Source organism: Aspergillus versicolor, assembly GCF_001890125.1.
Source record: "Aspergillus versicolor CBS 583.65 unplaced genomic scaffold ASPVEscaffold_13, whole genome shotgun sequence".
In the NCBI taxonomy this organism is placed as follows: Eukaryota; Fungi; Ascomycota; class Eurotiomycetes; order Eurotiales; family Aspergillaceae; genus Aspergillus; species Aspergillus versicolor.
Window position 1 is genome coordinate 333,219 of NW_024467536.1, and position 24,626 is coordinate 357,844.

A 24,626-nucleotide genomic window follows, 5' to 3' on the forward strand; every position below is an offset into this window, starting at 1 on the left:
GTCAGATACGACATATATCGGGAATAGTATTGCTGGAATGAAGCTAAATAAGAACGAGTAGTTGGAGCCTCCCCACCAAAGTTGTGATCAAGATAGCAATTTGCAGCTTCAACTCAACCGAATCCGGAAGGTCACGCTGTTGATCACCTCCGACTAGGTGATAAGAAATCATACCGCTCCTTAAGGGGGCTTATACTCTCATATCTCCATGTAGCACGGTGTCCATGATCTCGAGCTGGAATCCGCCGCAAGCAAAATCAAAGCGCCACGTCCCGAGGAGACAGAAGTCAACGCCTCCCCTGGAATCAAACTTTAAACCGCATTGTAACGACAGCCAAATGATGGCTTGTTGTCGTGGCCGGGATTCAATAGCACGGCATGCCATCAGACCCATCAGGTATTCACTTGGGTTAACCCATAGGTCCAGATTTCTTAATAACCCCTTAATTGATAATGAAGCTGCTGGGCTTTAGCAAATCCCGAATCCCGAACGTCTACCGGCCCTGGGATCTACTGTAAGCAATGCTTGGCTGTACATAAATGGCTTATTGGAGTAGACTCGAAGAAGGATCCTGTGGTCACAGCCATAAGGAGTTGATCCGTAGAAAGAAAAGGGGATGAAGTATTTCTCGCAAGATGAACATGGCTTACGCCTCAGTAGTGCATACACAAAGACCGGCTCTTGAACCTGGTGATCGTCGTAAGGCTGTGTCTTGGGTCGTATGTCTTCGTCAACGGGTGGCTGTGCCTGATCGACAACGCCAAATGTGACTACGCGGTATAGCAATAGATAATAATAACGACACCACGATCGTCAGTTAGTTGCATACTGACGGCTGCAGCATTACCTTCCAGCGTTTTCACTGTAAGGCTCTGCGATTAATTGGCACAGGAGTAGTTAGTTGCTAAGGGGGATAATCTTGGCAACAGCGAGATTACAGCTGCCGTGCGAATAGTCTACGGTATTTATAATAAGAGTGACACTTGAAATCGCAGGATTCGAGTGCGATCCCATAATTAAAAAAGAAGAGAACTGAGAGAGCCTTACGGCCAGTGTTGACGGCTCCATGGTAGTAAGCCACTGGCCGATGACGACTGCATGATCCACAGTAACTGTCAAAGCCTTATAATATGCCTGAGCAGAGGCGGTCGCAATTTATGGAGGCGGATAGACAGCTGAATCTCGGTAGATTCGGATGGAGATAGAAGAAGAGCGAGGAGGAGCCGACTTCAGTATAGACAGGGGCCAAATCAGCCGCTGGTGCTCGCACGATACGATGAATGGCCGGAAGGATAACCGAGTGGATGATGCTTATTATCAGTTGACGATCCCTGGCGGCATTTGGCCATTTTGACAGTGATCTAGTTGTCTCCACCGTAAGCCACTGGCCCACGCCCGCACGCCAACCCGGCAGGCCGTTGCGTTGGAGCCACTTAGATGCCCAGCAGTTGGGCTTCACTCAGGGCAGGCGGGTCAGCCCCTGGGAGGAGATCTGGCAGTCAGTGAGGCCGTGTAACTCAGCCCCCAAAGATCCAGCACAGGGCAAAATAACGGTCGATGGGGAAATGGGCTGATAGACTGGTATAAGAAGGGGTGTTCCCCCGACGAAATAGATCTTACTATCATCATCATTCACGTACAAAGCGTTATTAGCTTGTTATAATGTTTACGAAATCATCACTCCTACTCGCCCTCGGGGGGAGCGCCCTTGTGGGTGCAGTCCCTGGGACTGTACGCTCTCAGGAACCTTGCACTCGGTTGGCCCAGTCCAGTAGGAAATATCCTTGCAAAGACCGTCTTTGAACCGTTTCGCTAACCATATACATATAGAGGGATCCTATTATCCGCCCGAATTAGCCCTAGAGTGTCTGCACTCGATGCCATTCGAGTCAAACAGAGCAGTAGCTTACATTGACGACTTGGAGAAATACCTGCAGTTTCACTCCACTGCAGACAGCTTGAGCAGTATGTATTTCCTGCATCATAGGAAGAAACATGAAGGCTAACGTATTTTATGACAGATCCCCCGAATACGTACGAGTCACAACCGGTCGACTTCTGGGAAGGATTGGAAGATATCAAGGCGAAGGCCAAGCAAGGCAAATACAGCAGCCAATATGAGTTCGACACCGCTCTGTACGACCATTTCATCCATGTACACGATGGCCACTTGAATGTTGTCGGATGCTCGCTCAGTGCAATTTCATTTGTGACCCAGGACCCACTGGTCTCGTTTTCGCCTGACGGGCTCGAGCTGCCGGATATTTACACTCTCGGTAAGTGCCATTTGGCCCTATATACGCATATTACAGGAGCTAACGACCGTTACAGCGGATGCCGAACTTCTTCACAAGCGGGCGAGTGCCAACGTTTCACCCATCGTTGCCATTAATGGGGAGAAAGCTTCTTCATTCCTTGACACCCTGGCAGAAGGGAGCCAGACAGACCAGGACCCCGACGCTCGGTACAACGCGATGTTTTACTCGTTGTTCCGACCCAAGGCCCAGGTGGCAGGTTTCAACTCAGGGTTCGGTAGCGTATACCCCGGCGTCAATGAATACACCCTGGGATATGCCAACGGGTCGACGAGTATGGTCCGGGTGATAGCAGTCCCCGCTGCGGGCGAGTTCACGTATACAAGCGGCAAGGAGCTGTATAATTCCATCTGCGTGCCCAAGGAAGAGTCCGCGTCAACGTCCACGCCCGGGATATCCTGGACCGCCACACCGACCCCCAGCACTAGCGCTCCTGCTACGAGCTCTGCCGCTGCAACTGCAACCCCTAGTGCCCAGCCAGGATACCCAAAGGCTATCGTCCGCGACGCTGACACCGATATTGCTGGCTATCTGCCCAACGACCCCACGCTCAAGAACGCTGCTGTGCTGAGAGTGCCGACCTTTGATGTTGCAGAAAAAACTGGGGGTACCGCCTTCGACTCGAATGTCGTTGCCAGATTCCTCAAAAAGGCCAAAGCTGAAGCCAGACAGAAGCTCATAATTGATTTGACTGCCAACGGGGGAGGGAACATTGCCTATGGGTGGAATCTGTTCAAAATCCTCTTCCCCAACAAGAATCTGTACTCTTCCACCCGTCTGCGCGCGCACGAAGGCCTGCATGTGCTCGAGAAAGCTGCATACAGGTTCCTTTATACCTTCGACGATAAGGACTTTGAAAAGGACGAACAGCTCGACAACATTAGGCTTGAGGCGATTAACTGGGCGGGGTACCTGACGCCCAACCAGAGTTATGAGTTCCAGTCTGCGGACGAATTATACGGACCTGAGGTTGTGCTGCAGTCGAACATGACAAGGGCTCACTCTCAGAACTTCGAAGACATCGAGTCTGACTATCAGACCCCCCTCCAGGGCTACAATGACATCCCAAAGAACTTCACCTCAGCCCCCTTCGCCCCAGAGGATATCATAATCATTACGGACGGTGATTGCGCTTCCACCTGCCCAATCTTCACCACTCTGATGCAGTACGAGGGCGTCAAGACCCTCACATTCGGTGGCCGCCCCCAGAACGGACCAATGCAAGCGCTCGGAGGAACCCGCGGTGGCGAGGTCCTGGAGGCCGAGCAGCTGCAGCAATCTATGCTGATGGCCTATGAATTCGGCAAGAAGTATGAAATGCTTTCCGAGGACGAGCTCATGACACTGGCGGCTCTCAGCCCCGCGAAGAAGCCTTCTCTAGCTGGTGCTGCGATCAGAGTCAACTACCGGGACACCTTCAGCAAGCACGACAAGGACAGCGTCCTGCCCTTGCAGTATGCCTACGAGGCCTCTGACTGTCGGCTCTTCTACACCAATGAGAACATCTTCTCCGCTGAGAGTTACTGGAGCGATGCTGCCAATGCCATGTGGGGCGATGGCGAGTGCGTCCAGGACTCGCGTGTTTAATTTCATAACTTTGTATCATAATGTCTTCTAACAGCGGGACACTATCTTGCTTATATCTGGCCTATGTTGCCTATTCCATATTGTCTATTATCATATAATCTAGCATTATAGACTTTCTGTACAACACGTTATTTTAACCCTTTCAATTTTCTAGATCCGAGCAATAAATGGAGTAACAATATAATACAATCGACTGACTAATTAAGCCACTTGAAACAGCCAATGGGAGTAGGCATTGCTTAGAATATCCAACCCCTCCCAGACCCTCAAAATGCAGTGTTGCTGCCCAGTGTGGTCGACCTTCCATCGCTGAGTGCACATCTTGATGCTTGGCTATCAGTCCTGAAGACGAAATTACAACCGCTGAAAGTACTCTTGTTACATCAATAAAGATAGTATATACACTCTCAAAGACACTAGCACCTCGATGTTCAACAAGTAATGCCGATACCGGAACCCTGTCCAACTAAATTCTGGCAATAACCAGGAAGTCAACATCACGCCCTAATATTAGTCTAATTGCACGTGCACGTTTAAACCACACCCCAAACACCCAGCAAAAGCAGTGACCATGTCTTGAGAGAAGGCTCCCACTGTTAAGTATGTCTGGTGCTTTGAAACTTGGCAGCCCGCTGAGGACCAACACCTGCTTTACACTAAAATTGCAGTACAATGCTCAGCCTCACTCAGGCCGCGTAAACATGTGGTGAGACCCCTCAGCAAATCAATATTGCATCTGGGTAGAATTACTGATTGGTTGATCGATGCCCCGGCCAGCATCTCCCAGAGCCTAAAAGTGCAGTGGTGAGGTGAAAGAAGCTTAGCCGCAGACAGTCGCCATTGTGTTCTTGCTATGGAACTTCCCGGTCTTTACGAAAGAGGCACATGTTGATGCTTATACTATCTAGATAAATCGTGAGATTCTCTTTTTGATAAGTATTAATACTACGCTGAGTTTAAACAGCGTTTCATAATATTACCTGTATTCTATCAGTCTCCTAGCTGCCAGTTGGAACGTTTAGTAACTGCCGTACCGTGTGCTTCCTTTAATCTCCCTTGGAGACCGGTGTATAGTATTCTCTGAAAGCAGATCTGGCAGTTGGCAGCCATATTTGATTCTCTGGCATGTAAGTGACATACCGCCCCTCCCACAGCCTAAAAATGCAGTCAAAGACCTTGCAGCATCTGCCAGGCTTTAGTTAACTCCCTAATTATCAGAATACTCTTAGTGTAGATCCAATTATTTGAGCACATAACATTAGCTACTACATCAAAACCCCCAGTTCATTTGCCAACCGTCCTAAGCTAAACAGCCCACAAGAAGGGCTGTCTCTACTTCTTTGCAGGACAAGCAGTCTTGGTAGGCGTCTCAGTCTGGGTACTAGTAGGCTCCGGACCCCCAGTGCTAGTCGGCTCACTGCCCCCATCACAAGCACCCTCATACGCATCAATACCCTTCTGAATCGCATTCGAGATACTATCCGACAGCTCCTTCGCAATATCCGCCAGCGCAGCGGGGACCTTGGAGACAACAGCGTCACTCAAGCCCGTCGCGGCCTCATACTGGTCCTTAAGCGCAGTTAAGGTGGTACATCCCTCGCCAAGATCGATGATATCGGCCTTAACGCCGATAAGACTCTGCACGGTAGCGTCGGTGTCGTCGGCGAGCTTTTGGGTGGGAGAGACGAGACCTAGGGCTTCGAGCTGTCCCAGAGCGGGCTGGGCGTTGACTGTGCTTGTCCCTGAGGTGATTGTGTCCACGAGGGTGTTGGATTGACTGATTATGGCATCCGCGTCTAGGGGTGTGGCTTCTATGGCGCTGCCGAGGGCGAGGACCTTGTCGTCAATGTCGCTGAGGACGCCTTGGATTGCGGCGACGTCCCGTTGGGTGTTGACATTGACGGTGGTGGGGGTGGCTAGGGCCGGGGTGAGGAGGGAGATGGAGGTGATGACGGTAGCGAGCTTCATTTTGAAGACAGAGATCAATAGGAGGAATTGGATGTTTGGCTTGGTGTTCTGGCTGTATGATCAGGGTTGTCGATGCGGCTTATATAGATGTTGGGTCTGCACATGGCCTCGGTATTGCCATTGTGTAGAGTTGGTCAAGACGCCACAATATGGACATCTACTATGGTTTAACTTTGCAAAGGTGATAGCTGGCCTTGGCTACTTAGCGAGTCAGCGCTTGTATAGCGAATTCGGCAACCGTCGCGAACGCCTCAGCTAACATCGATGTAACTGCGCCGGGCAGAGATTGGAAAACAGGACCGTTAGTAGCTTTTCCACAACCACCATTCTCGACCATGGACAGTTGATATTCAAGGACCCTTTGATGAAGACATTAAAAGTCCTCGCTCTTAGACACAATGTTGAATGAAGGCCAATATGATAGTGGTGTCTGCAGCCAATTTTTGGGAGGTAGCATCTGCGAGTCAAGTTGGACAACCATGCGGGGAACTGTCGAGGTCGCCCTACCCCAAGTTCCTGGAGAATATTTAGTCAATATTATTGCAATCTCCACGAGGCTGGAACCTGGCGATTGGCGAACCGGCGATGCAGCCACAAAGCTGGGCAGTAAGCTTGGTGTAGCTGTTGTTGGGGATCCGAGGCACATGTGGAACATCGCTTAACGATGGAGTGGGTTCCTGGAAATAAAGTAAACACATCCAGGACCAATTGGCGACGAAATGGATATTAAAACAATAACGAGGTCAGATGATGGTGAAGGTCTGGACTCAATCGAAATCTGGGGACAATCACGGATGCTGCCGAGGATCAACAGTCAAAGCTTCATATTGGTTATCCCATAATCCAAGTATATCATTCTATTATTCTATCGCTTTTCCCGAAATACCAACGCCAACCTAGCACGCTTACGTAGTAATCCTACGAGTAACTATATGCAGTTAAGCCCAATTTGTGGTGTTGGAACCGTCGAAAGCCGCCGGATCGCCTTGACAGCAGTCGCACTGAGTCCGTCCATGTCCTGGCCGTGTTTACTCTCCTGCAGCGCAAGATTCTACAGCTAATCAGCATCCCCAACCTCTCCCCAGGTCACAGTTATCAGTAGATCAGAAAGAAAAGAGAACTCACCACAGCCTCTTGCCACTTCCCCAACATGGCACTCAGATCATGCCTGCCCCAGACGCCTTCTCGCTTATTCTGTCCCAGGAACTGCTCAAACAAGTTCCACTCCTCTTCCCTGCTACACTCATTAACAGCAACCGTGCGCGCCAGAGTATAGTACTCAAAGACATCTAAGCCCCCTGGTCTTCCAGTCGGCCAAAACCCGCTACTACCAGCTTTATACAGCAGATCATTTACATCGGGGTCCAGTCGATAAAACGCCTCATCGTACACCCCGTCCCGTTTATCGATTTCCATGCCCCGCGTTATCTTCCACTCCAGGATGAGACGCTCTGCGCCACCAGTTAGGAGGTATGATCCGTCGGAGACAGACGAGATTTTTAAACCGCGCAGCTTGAATGTATTTCTGGTAAGCGGGACAATGCGATCGAGATAGCACGACTGGGTGAAATCCGCGAGGCGTTCGAAGCAGGGGATGTGGTAGTAGTCTATTCAGGTTTGTTTAGCATCTTCCCGTGGTAATGAAGGTTAGTATGGAGTGGGTACCAGAAGAAGAGCGGAACCAGATATCCCCGCTCATGCCTGGGTTCAGTGCTAGACGGAGAGAGTTGGGCTCTATGCCCGCAGTGCAACCTGGGAGGCTACATTGTACTGGAAGGTTGGAGGTTGTGTTAGGAGCTTGTTCTATGAAGAAGAGGGGCTGGATCTGGGGGGCGGGGGAGTCGAGGCCCAGGTGGGCGCGGAGGCGGGCTCGCTCTGAGTCCAGAGGGTCAACGGGTTGGACAGCGGTGGAGTCTGAAACCGAATCCGTATTTTCAGTAAGTTCGACGATGTCAATGTTGATTTGAGGTTTTTTCGAGAGTGTGTGTAATGGTGAAGGTGAAAGTGAAGCTGAAGGTGCGGGGTACGCGATGCTTGGCGCCATTTTAAACAATCAATTGAGAACAGTCAATTCGGATAGGAAACGATACAGCAGAAAGAGAATTAGATAAGAAGCAAGGGACGGAATATAAGGAAATCAAGGTTCAGGCCAGGTACTTCCGACCTGACCCGCATCGTGCTGCTCTTCACATGCTGGGCCAATGAAGCCTTGAAACAGCCCACTTGCAGTCCGATTTCTGCCTGACTGCCAGAGTGCGCGATATTTGGCCTCGTCCTGTGCACAGACCGCATTTTATTCCTCAGTCTGTCTGTCTCCAAGTTCCTCAGACGGTCGTTTATATAGACCTGCCAGCATCATTTTATCTCAGCTTGCTCCAGCTTACTCGGTTTGCTGTATTTGCTGTATTTTACTCCAGTTCGAAGACAGTTGTATTATTTTGAGGAACCGTGCTCAAGCAGGCTCATGCACGACCCCTCAGCATGCATCCCTGCCCTTCTCCAGAAGCCTATAAGAAAAAGGCATCTCGGACAGCCTTCATGACATCGCCTGGCTGACTGTCCTGATCTGACGAGAATGCAGCAATCACAGCAACCCCGCACGGAATCAAGTCCGAGCCAGACATTCTCTGGAGATCCTCAAGAGGCCCAAACAACGTCCAACCGAGGTCCAAATGCGCCCGCCTTCTTAACCCGCGCAGGCCCATTCTGGCGTCCTGAATCAACCACTTTCGAATAGTATCAAGTATAACAGTCACCATGCAAGCAGTCGTCTTCAAAGGACCCCTCCAGGTCGCGCTTGAGACCAGACCCGTCCCCCAGATCCAGGACCCAACCGATGTGATCGTCAAGGTCCGCTACACAGCATTATGCGGGAGGTAACACTAACACCTTCTCTGTGATAGCACTACTAGGACATCTCAAATTAACAGTAGACAGTGAACTGCACGTCTTCCGCGGCCACCAACCCTCCGGCACAGGCTTCATCATGGGCCACGAATTCACCGGCGAAATCGCCTCCGTCGGCGCAAACGTCAAGAACTTCAAGGCCGGCGATCGCATCGTCTCCCCCTTCACCGTCTCCTGCGGAACCTGCTTCTACTGCCGACAGAGCACATCCTCTCGGTGCTCCAACTGCCAGCTCTACGGGTCCGCAGTCCTAGACGGGGCACAGGCGGACTACGTGCGTGTTCCGCTAGCAGACAGCACGCTCGTGCACGCCCCCGAGAAAATCGACGAGAAGAAACTCGTGTTGATGGCGGATATCCTACCGACTGGGTTCTTTGCGGCAAGGAATGCGTTCAAGGGCGTGGAGGAGGCGGTTGTGCGTGATAGTACGGTGTTGCTGTTTGGGTGTGGGCCTGTCGGTGTGTGTGCGCTTATCAACGCGCTGGAGTATAAGCCCAAGCATCTTATTGCGGTGGATAGTGTGCCCTCGCGGCTGGAGCTGGCGAAGAAGTTGGGTGCTGAGCCGTGGAATTTCGCGACGGATGGGGAGGGGCTGAGGAAGCGGGTGAAGGAGCTGACGGATGGTAGGGGCGCGGATGTCGCGATTGAAGTGGTCGGACATAGTGATGCGCTGAGGATGGCGTTTGAGATGATTCGGCCTTGGGGGAAGATCTCCAGTGTTGGTGTGCATAATGGGGAGATTCCGTGGACGGGCAATGAGGCCTATGGAAAGAACCTGACCATCCAGATGGGCCGGTGCCCTGTTCGCAGTATTTTCGAGGATGCGCTGGCGCTGCTGGAGAAGAAGCAGGATGTTCTTGAGTGAGTCTATCGGTTATTTATAGTGTTTACAGTGCTAACTATTCAGCTTCATGGCGGCCGATATCCGACCGCTGTCGCAGGCGATCCAGGGCTACGACGATTTCAACCAGATGAAGTCGCAGAAGATTATCTTCGAGGGCGGTAAATAGGCACTTTGACTCGTAGCGAACTGCATTGTTCAAATATACTGCTCAGCCCCATTGATAAACGTCATATCCTAAAGGCAGGCAAATTGCTGCCTGTGGCTTACATTCCTATATTTAACAACCCCCGCCCACGTAGTAGCAACAGCACAACACAGCAAACCATGGATTCCCTGCTCTGCGTGCCGAACGAGGTCCTCCTCGGCGTGTCTACGTACTGCGAAATTTCGCAGTTGTCCCAGCTGGTGCGCACCTGCTGGCGGCTGCATGATGTACTCAATCCCCAGCTCTATCGTCGCGTTCCGTGTAGGCCGCTCCTCCACGCCAGCGAACACAACAACCAGGCCACGATACAGCGCGCCCTCCAGTACACAATCCCAAAACAGCACGACCTTTTCAAAGCTCTTGCGATGGCCTGCAGGGGCGGCCACGCGGCCATCGTACGGCTCCTGCTAGCCTGGGGCGCACCACCCAATGGCCTAGGATGTCGCTATCGACCGCCATTAGCGATTGCAGCCGTTTTCCGGCGTCTGGAGATAGTCGAGATCCTTCTTTCAAGTGGCGCGCGCCCCACGGGAAACGGTTACAACGTGAGTCTGAGAGCCAACATCATCAGCCGCTGCACCCAGTCGCCCACGTACACTGATCCCACCGGGTGTGGCTGGCGGCGTCCGATGGACGATCCGCGTATTCTGCAGCTACTTGTGCGGCATGGAATGAGAATTGAGCCGAGCTCAAACATCTTGGAGCGTGCTTTGCGAGACCAGGCTCCGTTGGCGACCATCAGCGTTCTACTCGACCTCGGGCTGGACCCGAACCAGCCGGCAGATGTTTCCCGGCGGCCTCTGCAGAAGGTCATCCAGCATACCGCACCGTGGTTCGAGAAAGACTGCGTAGAGGTTATCCACAAGTGCGTCCAGCATGGTGTTGACATCAACGCTCGCCTGCCTGACGGAGGGACCGTGCTACATATAGCTGCAGCCAAGCCAATGCCGGACGTCGTCCGGGCACTCATCGCCGCCGGTGCTGATGTGAATGTCCGTAAGAACAACGGTAAAACGCCCTTGAATGTTCGGCATACTTATCATGGCGACTTGCCAGATGTACCCCGGGCTTTGCTCGACGCTGGAGCAGACATGACTCTCCTCGACAATGAGGGCGAAGAGCATGTTCTACAGCACGCTCTGGACGACAAGAACACAAAAACCATCAAATTGCTATTGGACCACGGCCTTGAGCTGGCTCCAGCGGTTGACGTGTCGCTGTTAATGGTTGCCGCTGTTTTCCTGGAGGATGTCTCGGCCGTACAACGACTCGTACACGACTTCCCAGATCACAGTATGGATCGGAGAGTAGACCTATATGGCAATACACCGCTTCATCGCGCAGTAGGTAACGGCCTTGACGAGATAATTAGCGCTTTACTGCTACATAGACCCACTGTTGACATCCAAAACGCAGACGGCGACTCGGCTCTTCACCTCGCCATGCGCATGGGGAGGGAGTCAACAGCTAGGCTTCTAATGCAGAGTCCATCTTCAGATAAATTCTTGCATACCCGGAACAAAATGTTCTGGACGCCACTGTCAATCGCAGTTCAGACCCTGCCCCTGGATTTCATCGAAACCCTGCTTTACAAAGGCTGCAATCCCCTTATCTGCCCTGACTTTCAACGCCAATCGCTCCTCCACCACGCAGTAAGAAGATCCGATCCGGAAATCACAAAGCTGCTGCTTGAACGTGGCGTCGCCCTCGGCGGTAATAACTACGCCGGCGAAACACCGTTTGGAATCGCCATCCGGCTCGGGCGAGAGGATCTGGTCCAGCTATTCCTCGAGCATGGGCAGTCAGTAAACGACCGCAACGGACAGGGCAACACGGCCCTCATGGTCGCTGTTCTGGCGGGGTCACTACCCCTGGTGACAAGGCTCGTCGCAGCCGGGGCAGATTTAGAGGCAGAGAATGACAGCCTCCTAAGACAAGGATCGACTGCTTTAATGATGGCAATGGACGCGCCCGAGCCTGATATTGCACAGTTTCTCTTTGATTCTGGGGCCAGTGCACTGGGGAGGGGAAAACAGGGTAAGACACTGCTTGCGCGTGCTATTCAGCGCAGGTGGCCGGGCCTAGCCCTTGGTATGCTCAAGAGGCATGGATCTGCGCTTTATTTGGAATGTCTTCCATCAAAGGGAATTAAAAGGACGGCATTGAGCTGGGCGGCGTGTCTGGGGTATGTAGGTATCGTGCGAGAGCTTCTCAGGCTCGGGGCAAATCCAATGCATTGTGATCCCGATGGGTGCTCTGCCCTGTACTGGGCGACGTGTGGAGGGAACATGGAGGTAATTTCTAGTATTGTAGAACGGATGCAGAGGGATGGGTGCGTTGATATCAAGGCTGATGTATTAGACCAGGTGGCGCAGCACCGCAGGGACAAATTCAAGCCGTGAGCAGCCTATGCCCACCATTTACTTGACCCTTAGCGTTCCATATTAGCCTTTTTGCATAACTGAGGAATACTATATTGAAGATACATAAAACTATCTACGAGCAACAGTGGGCAGGGCAACCACCATCCGAGCTCCGATACCAAGCACTTTAACAAATTCAGGCAGGACTAAGTCTTCCCATCCCTAGTTCTATATTGATAAAGCCACTGCAAAGCTAACCTGCGAGCTTCGTTGTCGAAGTCATACTAGGATCTTAGTATAAATTCCATATCCCCCCCTTTAACAACTCGCATTTTGTCCGCTAGCGCCTCGATCGTAGTGAGAGCTGTATCATTTGACGATGCAGGCGTCTCCAATCCGTCCACAGAATGCAGCAACACAGCTAGGTTGGACGACTTCCACAAAGCCGCACGGTGCTGAGCATTGATCATAATAGTAAACGCAAGCAAGGTGCCAGCACCAATCACTACCAATACGGGGAGTGTTATCCAAGGCCAACGGACATGAATATACGTCTCGGACTCGTGGGCCATCCCGTTGGAGACGGTACTGTTTGGCCCGGTTCTGATTCGCTCTGTCATGGCAGAGGCAATATCTTCAACAATACCGGATAGGTTTCTTTTCATCAAAAGGTCGCTCGTCAGTCCAGTTGAGTTACCCCTCGGCATTATGACTTCTGCGTTGAAGATTTCACCTAGCAAGTACCACATCTTGGATAAATCTGCGGAATGAATCGCGAACAGGACCTCCGCAGGAAAGCTGCCAGCTGCCGGTCTGAGGTCATTCAGCCATTGTTTCTGAGGGTCAACCGGTTCGAGAGGCACCATGGCCTCATCTCCGATATTCAGCGTGTTGTTTGTGACTGTTATATTACTGTAGAGATGAGCAGCAGTGCTTACGCGACACTCAAGGACTTCGAAATCCTCGAGATTCTGAATCCCGACTGCCCGCCAGGCAGCAAAACTGGTAAAGTCTTCCAGTGATCTACTGGCAGTGGTTCCCGTAGTGACGTTCAACTCGGTATACCGAAAACTAGCGGGTTGGCGTTCCCTTCTCGTCGTGAGATGGAACCCTCCGGGGGTGGTAACATTACAGTATATTTCTAAGGTGTTGTCATCATGCTTGCAGTCATTCACGACCGCCTGGGTCACATTCTCGCATTTACCAACAGCTCCTAATGAAATAAAGCTGGTGGTATTGGGCCAGGTACAGCTCGACGTTGGACAGGTGAACGCGCGCGGCGACTGGGACCCGAAAAGTCCACTGAATATGGCCCCCTGCATAGGAAAGTCACTTTAGTTTTCTGTACAATTGTTAGCTGATGTAGTCAAGGCCGCCGACTATATGTAGTGCTATCTCACCAACTTCGGTAGTGGGTTCGGTGAAAGACGCCCCAGATTCATAAACCTGGCTGGTCCTGAAAGACGCGGTCTGGCTAATGGACACCTGGCGACTTGGGAAGGATACCAGTTGCTGTGCGAAAGGATCGAATGCTAGAGCAACAATAGTTATAACTGCACCCAGCGCCCCCAAGCTCGCAGGTAGCCTGAACAGGAAGAACAAGGCGCCCAGAGGTCCACGACTAGCACTGTTGTACAAGTCCAGGTCGTTCAATCTATGCACTTTATCGAAATGCAACCACTTCAACTGGCTAATCGACTCGGTGACAGGAAGGAGCAGGCTCGTCTTTGAGACTGTAGCCAGGACGGAAATGACCGTGTTCGGCGCTATTGATAGATGCCACGCGGAGAGAGCAGTTCCTTGGGTGTTGAGCAGAACAGCCACCATTGCGACCACGCAGGCGGCGCTGAAAATAAGGGAGGCGATTTCCCATAGCCAGCTGTCCTTTCCAGTCAGAAAATGTCCTGTTGTTTTTAAAAGTGGGTTTTCTTTGCGGCTATTGCTGGCCTCTTAACGGTGGCCTGATGGTGATGGGCTTGGTGATTGGCGACTGATACTGGGACTGCTATTCCGTCCATCTTCAGTATCACTTTCCCTATTACTTGGAGATGTCCTGGTTGCTGGGTTTATAATATTAATTTAACGACGGTCTGGTGTGTGGAACTCTCTTACAAAGGCTCGTAGGCGACGCTCTGCCGTCTTCCGTGCGTCCAACTAGTGCTGAGCCAGAGGCGTATGGGGATTGTTGCAGTTCAAAGGAATTCATGGTTACTTTTCCAGAATAATAAGCTTCGTGGGGGCTCTGTCTGGTTCTTCCTGTCTTGCTGCTTATATCCCGCGTGTCTCTGGGGACAAGGCTGAAATTGGTGGCAGTGCCTGTGCCTTGCAGGGATCTGGTTCCTGTCTGGCCTATGGGTTACCAAAGTTCCCATCTCTCGTGGAGCACAATTAGTCATTGTAACTTGAAGACACTTTTCTCCGCTGGTCTGGTATGACAAGGGGGAAGCCCCGTTTCCCGTTTATTTATTGGCTCGTGCGGCTCGGTACCTTGGATATCAACACTGGCTAGCTGGACTGAGAGGGCAAATGTTTCAGATTTCTGCATCGCAGTCCGAGAATACTTTCTGCCTGGGTGCCAATAACTAATAACCGATCGAGACTGCAAGGGGGTATAACATGGTGTTTACCACTATTCTCTTACGCTTTGACAGCACTGCAGCATGGCACTGCAGCATCGAAGATAGGTATGTATTCAATTTTTAGTACTCTTCAGTTTTTGTCGCTCAAACGAAGAGACTATCAAAGGCTGGGCAAATGAAATTCTGGTCAGGGTTGGTTTTCACGCCTTTCGCCCTACGCAAGCTGTACAGGCCCAGATTCAAATAGAGTGCATATCCCTGACCTCGCAGCAATCTGTATTCTAAGATCGACTTCGATACGAACTGCTCTGGACGAATAATAAGTCAATATCAGCTTTTCGATGAGGAGCACAGACATTCCTGACTCAGTCCTTTGATCTCTAAAAAAGCAATTACAGATGAACAAAGCACGAGACTCTGCGTCGACACTACCAACATCCAATAAAGCAGTGCAAAAATCCTGTTCATGCATGAACATGCAGTGCGAACAGCACGACCTCTTGCGCAAGGCGCTATACCGGTGAGCAGAAACTAGGACTGACCGGGTCGCCCGCCCATCACCGTGGGGAGAATGCAAGATATAAAGCTTACCACCGAGCCTCGCTGCATACCCAGTGCTTGACTCCGCCCATTTGCAAATAAAGAATGGCCGTGCTCGCTATCGTCATTTTGATAATGATCGTGGCTTCGGTCGTCAAGCAGGGCATCGCCCGGCCGCGCCCCAAGAAACCAATTATTGTCTTCGTCCCAGGCGCCTGGCACACCCCTGCTGCATATGATCTCCTCTTACCAAGTCTTCATGCTGCGGGCTACCGAACCACGGGGGTACATCTTCCCACAGTCGGTACAACCGGGCCTGTTAGCTTTGCCGATGATGTTTCTGCCATTCGCAAGGTAGTTGCTGGTCTTGTCGAGCTAGGAGAGAATGTCTTCCTTGTCTCGCACTCTTATGGAGGTCATCCGGTAACGGAGGCGCTTATAGGCCTTTCAAAGAAGGACCGCTTGGCTAAGGGTCAACCGGGTGGCGTGGTTCAGCTGCTATACATTGCTGCCATTGTTCCCACGAGGGGGATATCTTCCCTGGAAGCGTTTGGGCCGATGACTCCGAAGGAGAAGGGCGGGACGTGGATGATATTCAATGATCTTGGTGTGAGTACTGCAGTTCACCAAATTTAGTTATTCGAACTACATGCTGACAACTGATACCTGCAGAATGGATATACTTCACTTGAAAACGGCGAGGAGGCTCTTTATCACGATCTCCCTCCAAGTCTTGCGAAGTACCATGCTTCACTGCTGCGAACGCAGTTCCAACTGTATGTCATCTATATACCATGTACCAAGGTAGATACTAACCATAGAAGTGCGGGCTCGGAGCCTTTGACCTACGAGGCATACAAAGATATCCCTGCAGCTTTCCTTTACTGCGAGGATGACCGCGCGTTTCCTATTGAACGACAACAGAATGTGGTGAAGGCAGCTGGTATCCAACGCACGATGTCGCTTAATACCAGCCATTCCCCCTTTCTATCTGATCCAGCTGGGGTCGTGGACTTTATTCTTGAACTGGCTAAAATATAAGTCGTCTATAGGTTTAGGCACCTTATTGTTGGAATTATTATCAGATATATCTGTTGGACAGGTTGATCAAAGACTACGTTAATGCCTGTTCAACTCCTCAAATGCCGTCCTCCCTAGTTTATCCTGCAAAGGATCAATCCACATAATATCCTCCAGCCCTGCTCTTACCTCTTCCCAGGTCATGTTTTCTCCTTGCACAATATCCCTCCACCTCTGCACCATCCACCGTTCATCCTTAACATCAAACACAGATACCGCCCCCACAATCAGAATCCATCTCATCAAGTCCCTAAACCCATTTCCCTCATTTACTGGGACAGCCAGAAAGCTCTCCCTTAAGCAGTCTGCCAAATACGGATACTTCGCGCGTATACCAGGAGTCTGAAACGTGGTAATGAGGAACGCAAGCAGTGTAAGTCGAACACATTCAGATAAGGTATCCTCCAGGCAGCCATGTAATTGGAGGAGTCGGTACTGGAATGAGCACACGGCGGTGTGATACCCTTCCGTAGAGAGTCGTTGGCCTGTGCTGTGCGCGGCGTTGATCAGGGACGAGTAGTGCCGCATTTCGAGGAAGATGGGAACGATTTGGGGATCGCTCAGACCATATTCTGAAAGGTCGGATTGCATGTTAAGGCTACCTGACGTTGGTACATTATTATTATAGTATGTTGGGTTGCAGGAGAGTGGGTATGTGCATAGAAGGCCTTGCGAGCCTGTGTTCAGGGCGTAGATGAGGTCAACCCTGGAACTAAATTAGACATTGCGACAGCAGGGGAAGGAAGCTCGTTACCTTCCAAGTTTAAGATACAACTTCCTGTTACATGCAACAGTCTGGAGCCCACCACGTAGGCAGACCATCTGCTGTAACCCAGAAATATGTGTCTTGGCAGCTTCATGGTCATTAATTATGCAGGAGAACATAGTAAGTAGAATCACTGTAGCAATAGTCGAGTTGCCAAGGGCGACGTCATTATCAGAGCTTGATAGTCGATTATTCAAATGCATGATAGTCTCTCTGAGGTGGGAGTAGGTAGTTGGCGTTATCGGTCTGTTCTCTGTTACATCGCGTGTGGCGAACCCCATGAAGAAGGCGCAATGGAGATATGCAGGGTCGTGGAACAGCCATTGGCCCCATTCGCTCTGGTGGATATCGACTCCTTTGAAGAGTGAGGCTGGGTACATAGCCTCGTTGAAGTACCGGAAGGCTAAAGCTATGTCAGTCCGTTCTAACCCTAGTATGGGATACTCAAGGGACGCTTACAGTCAATCACAAGCGTTTTGGTTGCATCATCCATATCAATGGCGAGCTTAACTTGCGCAGTACTTGATGGAGCATAGAATGACGCAATACTGTTTGAAGTGGCCTTTGCAAGGAAACTCCTATCCTCGTCAATGTCCTGGTCAGCACCAGATAAGGTTATAGTGGATGACCCGTTATCACCCGGCAAAGGTCTCCAGTCGGGCGATGTCCTGGTCGTCCGTGCAGTATATCGATGGGGTACCCCTATCCGCCTATTCTTCCCGCGCATACAATGACTGCGGATGGTCTTTCGATCTTTCGGCTGGGTCCTGCCAGAACTGTTCACAGGAACGAACGCGAAGCCGGCCTCAAACTGCGTGGAGACCATTGTTGCTAGGCCGGCTGCTATGGCTGCCACTGTAATCAATCTCCGCAAAAGCCGGTATGGCCGACAACCAGATATGGCGTAACAAATTCCAGTTGAAGTGGAAGTTCGTCGAAGTCGAGGATCAGTCCTGGATGTCAGCCTGGTGAGTCAGCATTGCTCTAAGGGCCCACCAGATTGTTTGCCATTTCAGGATTAGTTCATACAGCCCTCCAATCACTTTGCTTTTAATGTCTGCAATTTTGGCCAATAATTCAGAGCTCCACCTGGCCCACCCGATTGTATTCCCGATTGGGAAAGCAATCAGCTTCATCGGCACCGGCCATGGGATCGGGAGGTTATGTTTAACACTCGTTGCTTCACGGTAGACTGGTCTTAACTCCGTGATGATGATGAATAAATACCGGTTGGTTCTTTGAACAACTACTACAGATTACCTTTGTCCAAAACTATATATATATATATATACTCGATCTTCGCACCAAAAGTCCTGATATTGTCCAACGCGTCCCTGGAACTTCAATTGGCAGAATAGGTTAACCATGACCACTTCGACAGACCTCGGTCCAGCCGGATCTTTCATTCTCTATTTCCTCAAATCCTTAACCGTTTTTCGGTTCGCAAAAACCACTCCCATAGACCTCACAGGGCAAACAGCCATCATCACCGGCGGATACTCTGGCATCGGATACAAATGCGCAGAAATCCTCCTGGCCAACAAACTGTCCCACCTGGTAATCACGGTCCGCAACGAAAAAAAGGGAAACGAGGCCGCCGCCAAGCTACGCAGTCTCCATCCAGGGGCAATAATCGAAGTATGGCCCCTCGACATGCTCTCCTACGATTCTATTCAAGCATTCATCAAGCGGTGCAACGACGACCTACCCAGAATAGACTTTATCATTCTCAATGCCGGCATGGTAAGCGGCGAGTTCTCCATTAATGAGAGCACCGGCCACGAAGTTTGCTTCCAGGTGAACTACCTCTCAACAGCCCTCTTAACAATCCTCCTCCTCCCAATCCTGAAAGCAAAGCGGAACCCGAAACAGGACAAACCAAGCCGCATAACAATAGTCGGCTCAGGATTAGCCCTGTCAGCCAACTTCCCTGAACGCAACTCGCAGGGCGTGGTTGCGGCATTTGATAGTCGCGAATACTTCGACCCCGTGGACCGATACAGCACGACTAAGCTCCTTTTGCTTATATTCCTCTCGAAGATCGCCCCGTATGTCGATCCCAGTGACGTGGTTATCAATATCGCTGACCCCGGATTCGTTGCAACGCCCGGTCTCGACCGTAATGTTTCGCCCCTGCTGCGGTATATCAACGGGCTGAGTCGGAAGCTCGTTGCGAGGAGTATTTATTCTGGGGGATGGGCGTATGTTGATGCAGCAGTTGTAAAGCTAGATACTACTCATGGAAGCTGGATTTCGAATTGGGATGTCTATGCGTGAGCCTCCTAGACTTTCCTTGCCCTTTTGACGGAAGTTGCTGACTGCGGGTGTCTGCCTAGGTTCCCTAAGAGCATGTATTCGCCTGACGGAAAGAGGGCTGGAGATAAGCTGTGGGAAGAGACACTGGAGGACTTGAACTGGGCTGGCGTACGTGGTATCCTGTCTGCTATGGGGAAAGGGAATGCATGAGTTAATTGGATACTTGTTAATACATTTACGATGGGGCATATATTAGTATGGATGACTGACCCTTAGTCCTGTTAATAACTCTATGTCTTTGGCCTTGGCTGAATTGGGTAGGGAACGAGCAAAGAAGTTATGAGAGGAGTTGATTATTATAATATACAGAGTGCATCAATAGGTCTAAGCAGAAACAAGTCCCCAAATAGCCCACAACGCCCACCCCCCATGTAGACCCGCAATCAACCAAAACGGCTCAACCGCATACTCCCCTCCCACCCACCGACTCCAGGAATACATAGCTAGTGCGGAAGCATGAAACAACGCAAACGTCTTGCCAACGACCCGTCCTACCCTGGTATGTCGAATGTGGTAGTCCCGTAGAAACCAGCAGTTCAAAATAAACGGGAGGAGCAGGGTTGCGTTCTGACGGAGGAAGAACCGGGTTGCCGGGTGGGCGAAATCAGATTGAACTGGGAAAAGAAGTGGCGAGACTGTGTAGAAGGCAAAACAGTCCAGCGACTGGACACCTAAAGCAGACCCGTACAGCAGCCGGATGGACAGGGGCTGGCTTGGGGCGGGGGCTTGGGGGCTTGGCTGCATAGCATTAGACCCGGGTGCTGGAGGTAGTCAACAGGGAATGTTTCGTACCATTTTGCTTTGCACTACTATGACGAAGAAATCTGTTGTATGAGAATAAGAAAAGCCTGTAGCTTCATCCAGAGATATTGCAGTGAGGGGGCGTCACGTGGAATGCCTATACGAGGCAGATAATCAGGAAGGAAAGGATTGACAGAAGGGATAATAATGAGGCTCCCTGTCTTCAGAGCTGACAATTTAATACGCACTGGTATACCTAAGTTGAATATACTGACCAACTTACAAGTGGCACTTCGCAACCTAGTTGCCTTTGACTGCGAGACATAAGAAGCCCTATAAATATTGACACTCCCACCATCCATTCCCCGCAAATCTAATGCTACCTCATGCGACTCACAACTCCACCCATGCTCCTCTTGCTACTAAATTACAACTGTGAAGCGCCCTCAATGGGCTTCCTCCAGGACTGCCGCTGACCAGTAAACACCTCCATGACCGGATTCGAGATATGGTCAAAGAGCGTAGCCTTGAGGAGAACCTTTCCCGGATATTTCGGGGTCTTTGTGAAAACAGGGCTATGTGATGACAAGTTAGTACCAGGGAGAAATATAGGAACCAGTCTTGCCGATGGGTTAGAGTGCTGGGCCGGGTTGATTTACCTGCCACAGGCTCCACAGAATCGGCGCTAAACAGACGTTAGTTTGCATTTATTCGTGTTACAATGTTGACAGAACTGACCTCGATGGGGTTTCCGCTGGCTGTTTGCGTATCTTCAAATGCCTTGAGGGTGTTGTTTTCCTCGACGGTGAGATCGGATTCGTCAACCATATAGTTAATTGAAGCGCCTAATGCGATTAGTCAATTATATCAGACAGGCTTTTCATACCACTCACCACCTCCAGATCTAGCACAGTGCCCGCTGTCAAAGTGTGAGAAAAGTAGGGTAAGGATCAATTACTCAGCAACATACCAGTGGCATACCAAGGAGTTTGGCGGCTCCTCCGTCAACGACACCCGAACGCTACCGCAGATGCAATGTCCGTGATACCGGGCCATGGTAAAGAGAAGAAGATATGTTTAGGATGGAATTCAGAGCTGCGGGGAACAGATTTATAGACGGACGTGACGTCAGGGCTATTGGGCCGCGGCATTTCGGCAATTTCCGCGTCTGTATGAAATCGTGTAACATATTCTAGTATTCAAATGATCCACATGCACTCTTAGGTGTTGAGGCTGTCTACGCCATATGAAGAACTGCCATAGATCTAGCTTTTAAAGGGGTGCGGAGCAGGGCCCTTGACAACCGTCCCTTTTCACCCATTGGTACGCTTCAGCCGTCTTAAAGCTCCTTGGCCGGTATTTAATCAAGAGTTCCTCGGCATTTCTCCGAATCTTGACCAGAGTTTCAGCATTCACATCCTCGTAGGCAGCGACAACAGTGGGGTTTGAGAACCGGTCATCCAGCGATACCACCTCATCCCCCTCCATCAATCCAGCTTGTGCAGCCCTCGAATTTGGAACCACTTTGGTGATGAAGGATTGCCCGTTCTTGGATCTTCTTTCGAATCCGAGCTCGTATAGTTCCATTTGCATCTTCTGAACTGTCAGGCAGGGACTCAGGCTGTTAGCAGGAGGCACCACCAGCCTGCCATTTGCCATTTGTTCGTACTCATCTCTTGCAGGAGACCCAAGCTCTTGCTCCAGCACACCAAGAAAGTCCGCGAGGCGATCACTCTGGCCCGACCGTGTTCGATTCAGAAGGTTCAGCACAACATCATCGATGCTGCGCGTGCCGTTTGACCTCGCCCGAATCTGTGCATCTAGCCTAACCAGGAAAAACATACCTCTGCCATATGGTACTCGCTCTATACACTCGCTCTCTGAGCTGCGGGCTTCGATCTTAGCGTTCGTGAGATTGATCATGGGGTTGGTGTAATACGCGGTAGCCATGTTGTTTACTCCTTGTATGAACCGCTCGAGAGTGAAGGCGCCGAGGCGCAAGGGGAGTACCATTGAATAATAATCCGCAACGCCCTCGACGTACCATGTGACATCGTCGTCCTCGTCGTCGTCGTCGGATAGCGTTGGCCAATTATGAACCATCTCGTGGGACAGAAGAGTCTGGAAGCTCTCGCCAGTGTTGCCTGCGCCCATGATGTAATTAAACATGAAGGAGCGTAAAAGAGCCGCTCCGCCCGTGCCCTTGCTGCTCGCGCTTCCTCGCATGTAGACGCGATACGCCGGCTCCGTATCGCCGAAGAAGCGTTTCATGTAATGGAAGAGGGTTTGTGTCCACTTTGCAAGCTGTAAGACCTCAAAGTCGGGCTGCCCGAACCAGTAAAAGCCGAAATCTTCAGCTGTATAACTGTGCATCGACGGCCCAACGGCGAAGTGACTCTCCAACACCACCTTTGTGCTTCCGATTTTGGTGGCGGTTCCAGGTCCCTCGCCGTATGTCCACACAGCTCGTGTGCCGTTCGGTGACTGGCTTAAATCCCAGGCCAAGTTAATGGAGTATGTCTTCTCCTCGGGAGGAAGGGCAAAGACAGACATGCCCGCGCCGTTTATGCCGTCATGGTCCCGGCGAAGATCCAAAAGCGCAACAGTAGGTGCTGAATCGTTGTTGATATGCGAGGCGCTGTACGTCACAGTAACGTCGCCCGTCGTCTCGCGTGCGACATTCCACTGGCGTTCGCCATCACTGGTATCCGCCGGAACGAGAGGAACTTCGCCCTTGGAGTCTGAAGCCTGTACTGCATTGGCGCCTATATAGACCGGGGCTGGGAACAAGTCTCCGACATCTCTTAGGTGAACGAGTGTTCTGTTGGCTGTTAAGTCGGGCTTTGCAATGACCAGACGTACATCCAGCGACTTCGGTGTTCTACCCTGATACTTTGGGGTGACTGTAATGTTGAGAGAGGGAGGAGGCGGTTGGGCCATGATGGCGAGGCAATGAAGGAGTAAGAAGAGTAGGATGTGGAAGTTGGATATCATTGTTAAAGTGCAGAGATGCACTTCTTTCTTTCTTCCAGAGTCATTTCATAGGAAGACAACTTTCCATCTTATACTTCTCAGCGGGCTCGGACTGCGTGCCAAGTATTTCGATTACAGGGCTTTGTATCCGTTCCTGACGCCTAGGCCAATAGGAAACGGCCCTCCTTCGTTCCACCGGCACTGGGCGTTAAACCAAATTAGGCAACCGAGAGCGCCCCAGCCAATCGGCCAAAGAGCCAAACGTCCTGCGGCAATTGTTGACTATGAAAGCATAGAAGATGGACCAAAAGCGTGACTCATCTTTTGAAAACGAGTTCACTTACGTGCTGATCAATGCATCTGAAGAGGCTGCCCGACTCAGGGCTGAGAAGTACTGGTCAAACTCCAGCTTCTGTCAGTACTATTTAAGGACCCCATGCCCCCGTTCGGCTCTTGTTCACCAGAAGCCTAGCAGTTCCGGACCAATGCTCATTCGCAACGCTACAGAGGAAGACATTCCCGCTGCGGGGGCCGTTGCAGCAGCAGCATACATCGATGACGAGCAGGATGCCTTCATGTTTCCCGGCCGCATGAAGCACCCTCAACGATATCTGAAAACGAAAGAGAGTATTGTTCGCCATGGCATGGAAGACCCAACCGCAACGGTGATCGTTGCCACTCTTGAAGAAGGAGATGAAGGCTGGAGCGGAAGGGCCAGTATCGTCGGCTTTTGCATCTGGTTTCGAGAGGATAGCTACGAGACGCGCGAAAAGGTTCAGGCCGCTAAGAAGAAGCAGCCCCTCTTATCGAGTGAGTCTCCTAGTCGGGCCATCTTATATCGCGTTATATACGATTATACAATACCCTTATAAGATAGGCGAAGTTTCCCTGCACATATATTATGTATAGTCTCTTCTGAGCACAGCTAATAAAAGTGACAGGAATAAAAGCCTCCATCTCTGGCCTTGAGGCTTTTCAATATATGTCTGACCTTATTGATCCACTTGTATCGGCTCCGAATGCCTCCATCATGGCTCGCACATGCCGCCTTCCGTCCTCTACTCACTACTTTTGCCCCGAAATTGAGAACTCACCTCATTACGGTATCATGGATATTGCAGTGCACCCGGGATTTCAGGGCCATGGCGTCGCACGGAAGCTCGTTGAGTGGGGAATTAAAAAGGCAAGAGAGGAGGCTATTCCCATTGAGCTCTCAGCAACGCCTGCGGGAGTTGAATTATATACTAAGCTAGGGTTCAAAAAGGTTGGCATTTGGCGATGGAGACCGGGGATGGAAGGGAGTGATGGCAAGGGTGGGTGGGATATCATGAGATGGGAGGTGGAACAGTGACGTATTTCAGTACGGGGTAAGGGAATAGATGGACTGGCTGGGTTATTGGCAGCATGATGTATTTAAGAGGCCTGTTCCAAGATACTAGAA

At 51.0% G+C, this 24,626-nt stretch overlaps 12 protein-coding genes across 12 annotated transcripts; 5 read left to right on the top strand and 7 right to left on the bottom strand.

The window, feature by feature from the left end:
• Positions 1–1,663: 1,663 nt before the first annotated feature.
• On the top strand, positions 1,664–3,903 carry ASPVEDRAFT_88696 (peptidase S41 family protein; the record flags this gene model as incomplete). Its single annotated transcript, XM_040818386.1, has 4 exons — positions 1,664–1,772; positions 1,832–1,966; positions 2,023–2,277; positions 2,333–3,903. 4 exons carry the CDS (start codon positions 1,664–1,666, stop codon positions 3,901–3,903), a joined length of 2,070 nt encoding a protein of 689 aa, XP_040673211.1.
• A 961-nt stretch (positions 3,904–4,864) lies between these two features.
• On the bottom strand, positions 4,865–6,300 carry ASPVEDRAFT_46755 (cell wall mannoprotein 1 family protein). The gene has a single exon (XM_040813634.1). It carries the CDS (start codon positions 5,869–5,871, stop codon positions 5,236–5,238), a length of 636 nt encoding a protein of 211 aa, XP_040673212.1. The 5' UTR covers positions 5,872–6,300; the 3' UTR covers positions 4,865–5,235.
• A 336-nt stretch (positions 6,301–6,636) lies between these two features.
• On the bottom strand, positions 6,637–8,284 carry ASPVEDRAFT_46756 (uncharacterized protein). The gene is made up of 3 exons (XM_040813635.1): positions 7,537–8,284; positions 6,997–7,478; positions 6,637–6,922 (listed from the first exon to the last, which is right to left on the bottom strand). The coding sequence occupies exons 1-3, from the start codon at positions 7,913–7,915 to the stop codon at positions 6,800–6,802; spliced, it is 984 nt and encodes a 327-aa protein (XP_040673213.1). The 5' UTR covers positions 7,916–8,284; the 3' UTR covers positions 6,637–6,799.
• A 344-nt stretch (positions 8,285–8,628) lies between these two features.
• On the top strand, positions 8,629–9,788 carry ASPVEDRAFT_33674 (alcohol dehydrogenase family protein; the record flags this gene model as incomplete). The annotated part of the gene is made up of 3 exons (XM_040810769.1): positions 8,629–8,747; positions 8,809–9,639; positions 9,686–9,788. The coding sequence occupies 3 exons, from the start codon at positions 8,629–8,631 to the stop codon at positions 9,786–9,788; spliced, it is 1,053 nt and encodes a 350-aa protein (XP_040673214.1).
• A 2,686-nt stretch (positions 9,789–12,474) lies between these two features.
• Positions 12,475–14,128, bottom strand: ASPVEDRAFT_142242 (uncharacterized protein; the record flags this gene model as incomplete). Its single annotated transcript, XM_040807819.1, has 2 exons — positions 12,475–13,506; positions 13,571–14,128. Coding segments are annotated over 2 exons (1,590 nt in total), but the record flags the coding sequence as incomplete, so codon positions are not given.
• A 1,255-nt stretch (positions 14,129–15,383) lies between these two features.
• On the top strand, positions 15,384–16,389 carry ASPVEDRAFT_366509 (alpha/beta hydrolase). The gene is made up of 3 exons (XM_040811253.1): positions 15,384–15,918; positions 15,982–16,085; positions 16,134–16,389. Exons 1-3 carry the CDS (start codon positions 15,415–15,417, stop codon positions 16,348–16,350), a joined length of 825 nt encoding a protein of 274 aa, XP_040673216.1. The 5' UTR covers positions 15,384–15,414; the 3' UTR covers positions 16,351–16,389.
• ASPVEDRAFT_46760 (uncharacterized protein) lies at positions 16,317–18,084 on the bottom strand. Its single transcript, XM_040813636.1, has 3 exons — positions 17,615–18,084; positions 17,144–17,558; positions 16,317–17,095 (listed from the first exon to the last, which is right to left on the bottom strand). Exons 1-3 carry the CDS (start codon positions 17,979–17,981, stop codon positions 16,429–16,431), a joined length of 1,449 nt encoding a protein of 482 aa, XP_040673217.1. The 5' UTR covers positions 17,982–18,084; the 3' UTR covers positions 16,317–16,428.
• Positions 18,085–18,489: 405 nt separating this feature from the next.
• Positions 18,490–19,708, top strand: ASPVEDRAFT_877361 (uncharacterized protein). Its single transcript, XM_040818140.1, has 2 exons — positions 18,490–19,428; positions 19,492–19,708. Exons 1-2 carry the CDS (start codon positions 18,521–18,523, stop codon positions 19,619–19,621), a joined length of 1,038 nt encoding a protein of 345 aa, XP_040673218.1. The 5' UTR covers positions 18,490–18,520; the 3' UTR covers positions 19,622–19,708.
• ASPVEDRAFT_46761 (uncharacterized protein) lies at positions 19,682–20,291 on the bottom strand. Its single transcript, XM_040813637.1, has 2 exons — positions 20,264–20,291; positions 19,682–20,209 (listed from the first exon to the last, which is right to left on the bottom strand). The coding sequence occupies exons 1-2, from the start codon at positions 20,264–20,266 to the stop codon at positions 19,796–19,798; spliced, it is 417 nt and encodes a 138-aa protein (XP_040673219.1). The 5' UTR covers positions 20,267–20,291; the 3' UTR covers positions 19,682–19,795.
• A 138-nt stretch (positions 20,292–20,429) lies between these two features.
• ASPVEDRAFT_76352 (GFA family protein) lies at positions 20,430–21,268 on the bottom strand (the record flags this gene model as incomplete). The annotated part of the gene is made up of 5 exons (XM_040816342.1): positions 20,430–20,787; positions 20,872–20,897; positions 20,951–21,057; positions 21,106–21,131; positions 21,183–21,268. The coding sequence occupies 5 exons, from the start codon at positions 21,266–21,268 to the stop codon at positions 20,640–20,642; spliced, it is 393 nt and encodes a 130-aa protein (XP_040673220.1). The 3' UTR covers positions 20,430–20,639.
• A 216-nt stretch (positions 21,269–21,484) lies between these two features.
• Positions 21,485–23,206, bottom strand: ASPVEDRAFT_33681 (uncharacterized protein; the record flags this gene model as incomplete). The annotated part of the gene is made up of 1 exon (XM_040810770.1): positions 21,485–23,206. The coding sequence occupies one exon, from the start codon at positions 23,204–23,206 to the stop codon at positions 21,485–21,487; it is 1,722 nt and encodes a 573-aa protein (XP_040673221.1).
• Positions 23,207–23,495: 289 nt separating this feature from the next.
• ASPVEDRAFT_76355 (GNAT family N-acetyltransferase) lies at positions 23,496–24,603 on the top strand. Its single transcript, XM_040816343.1, has 2 exons — positions 23,496–23,995; positions 24,127–24,603. Exons 1-2 carry the CDS (start codon positions 23,671–23,673, stop codon positions 24,534–24,536), a joined length of 735 nt encoding a protein of 244 aa, XP_040673222.1. The 5' UTR covers positions 23,496–23,670; the 3' UTR covers positions 24,537–24,603.
• The last annotated feature ends 23 nt before the right edge of the window (positions 24,604–24,626 follow it).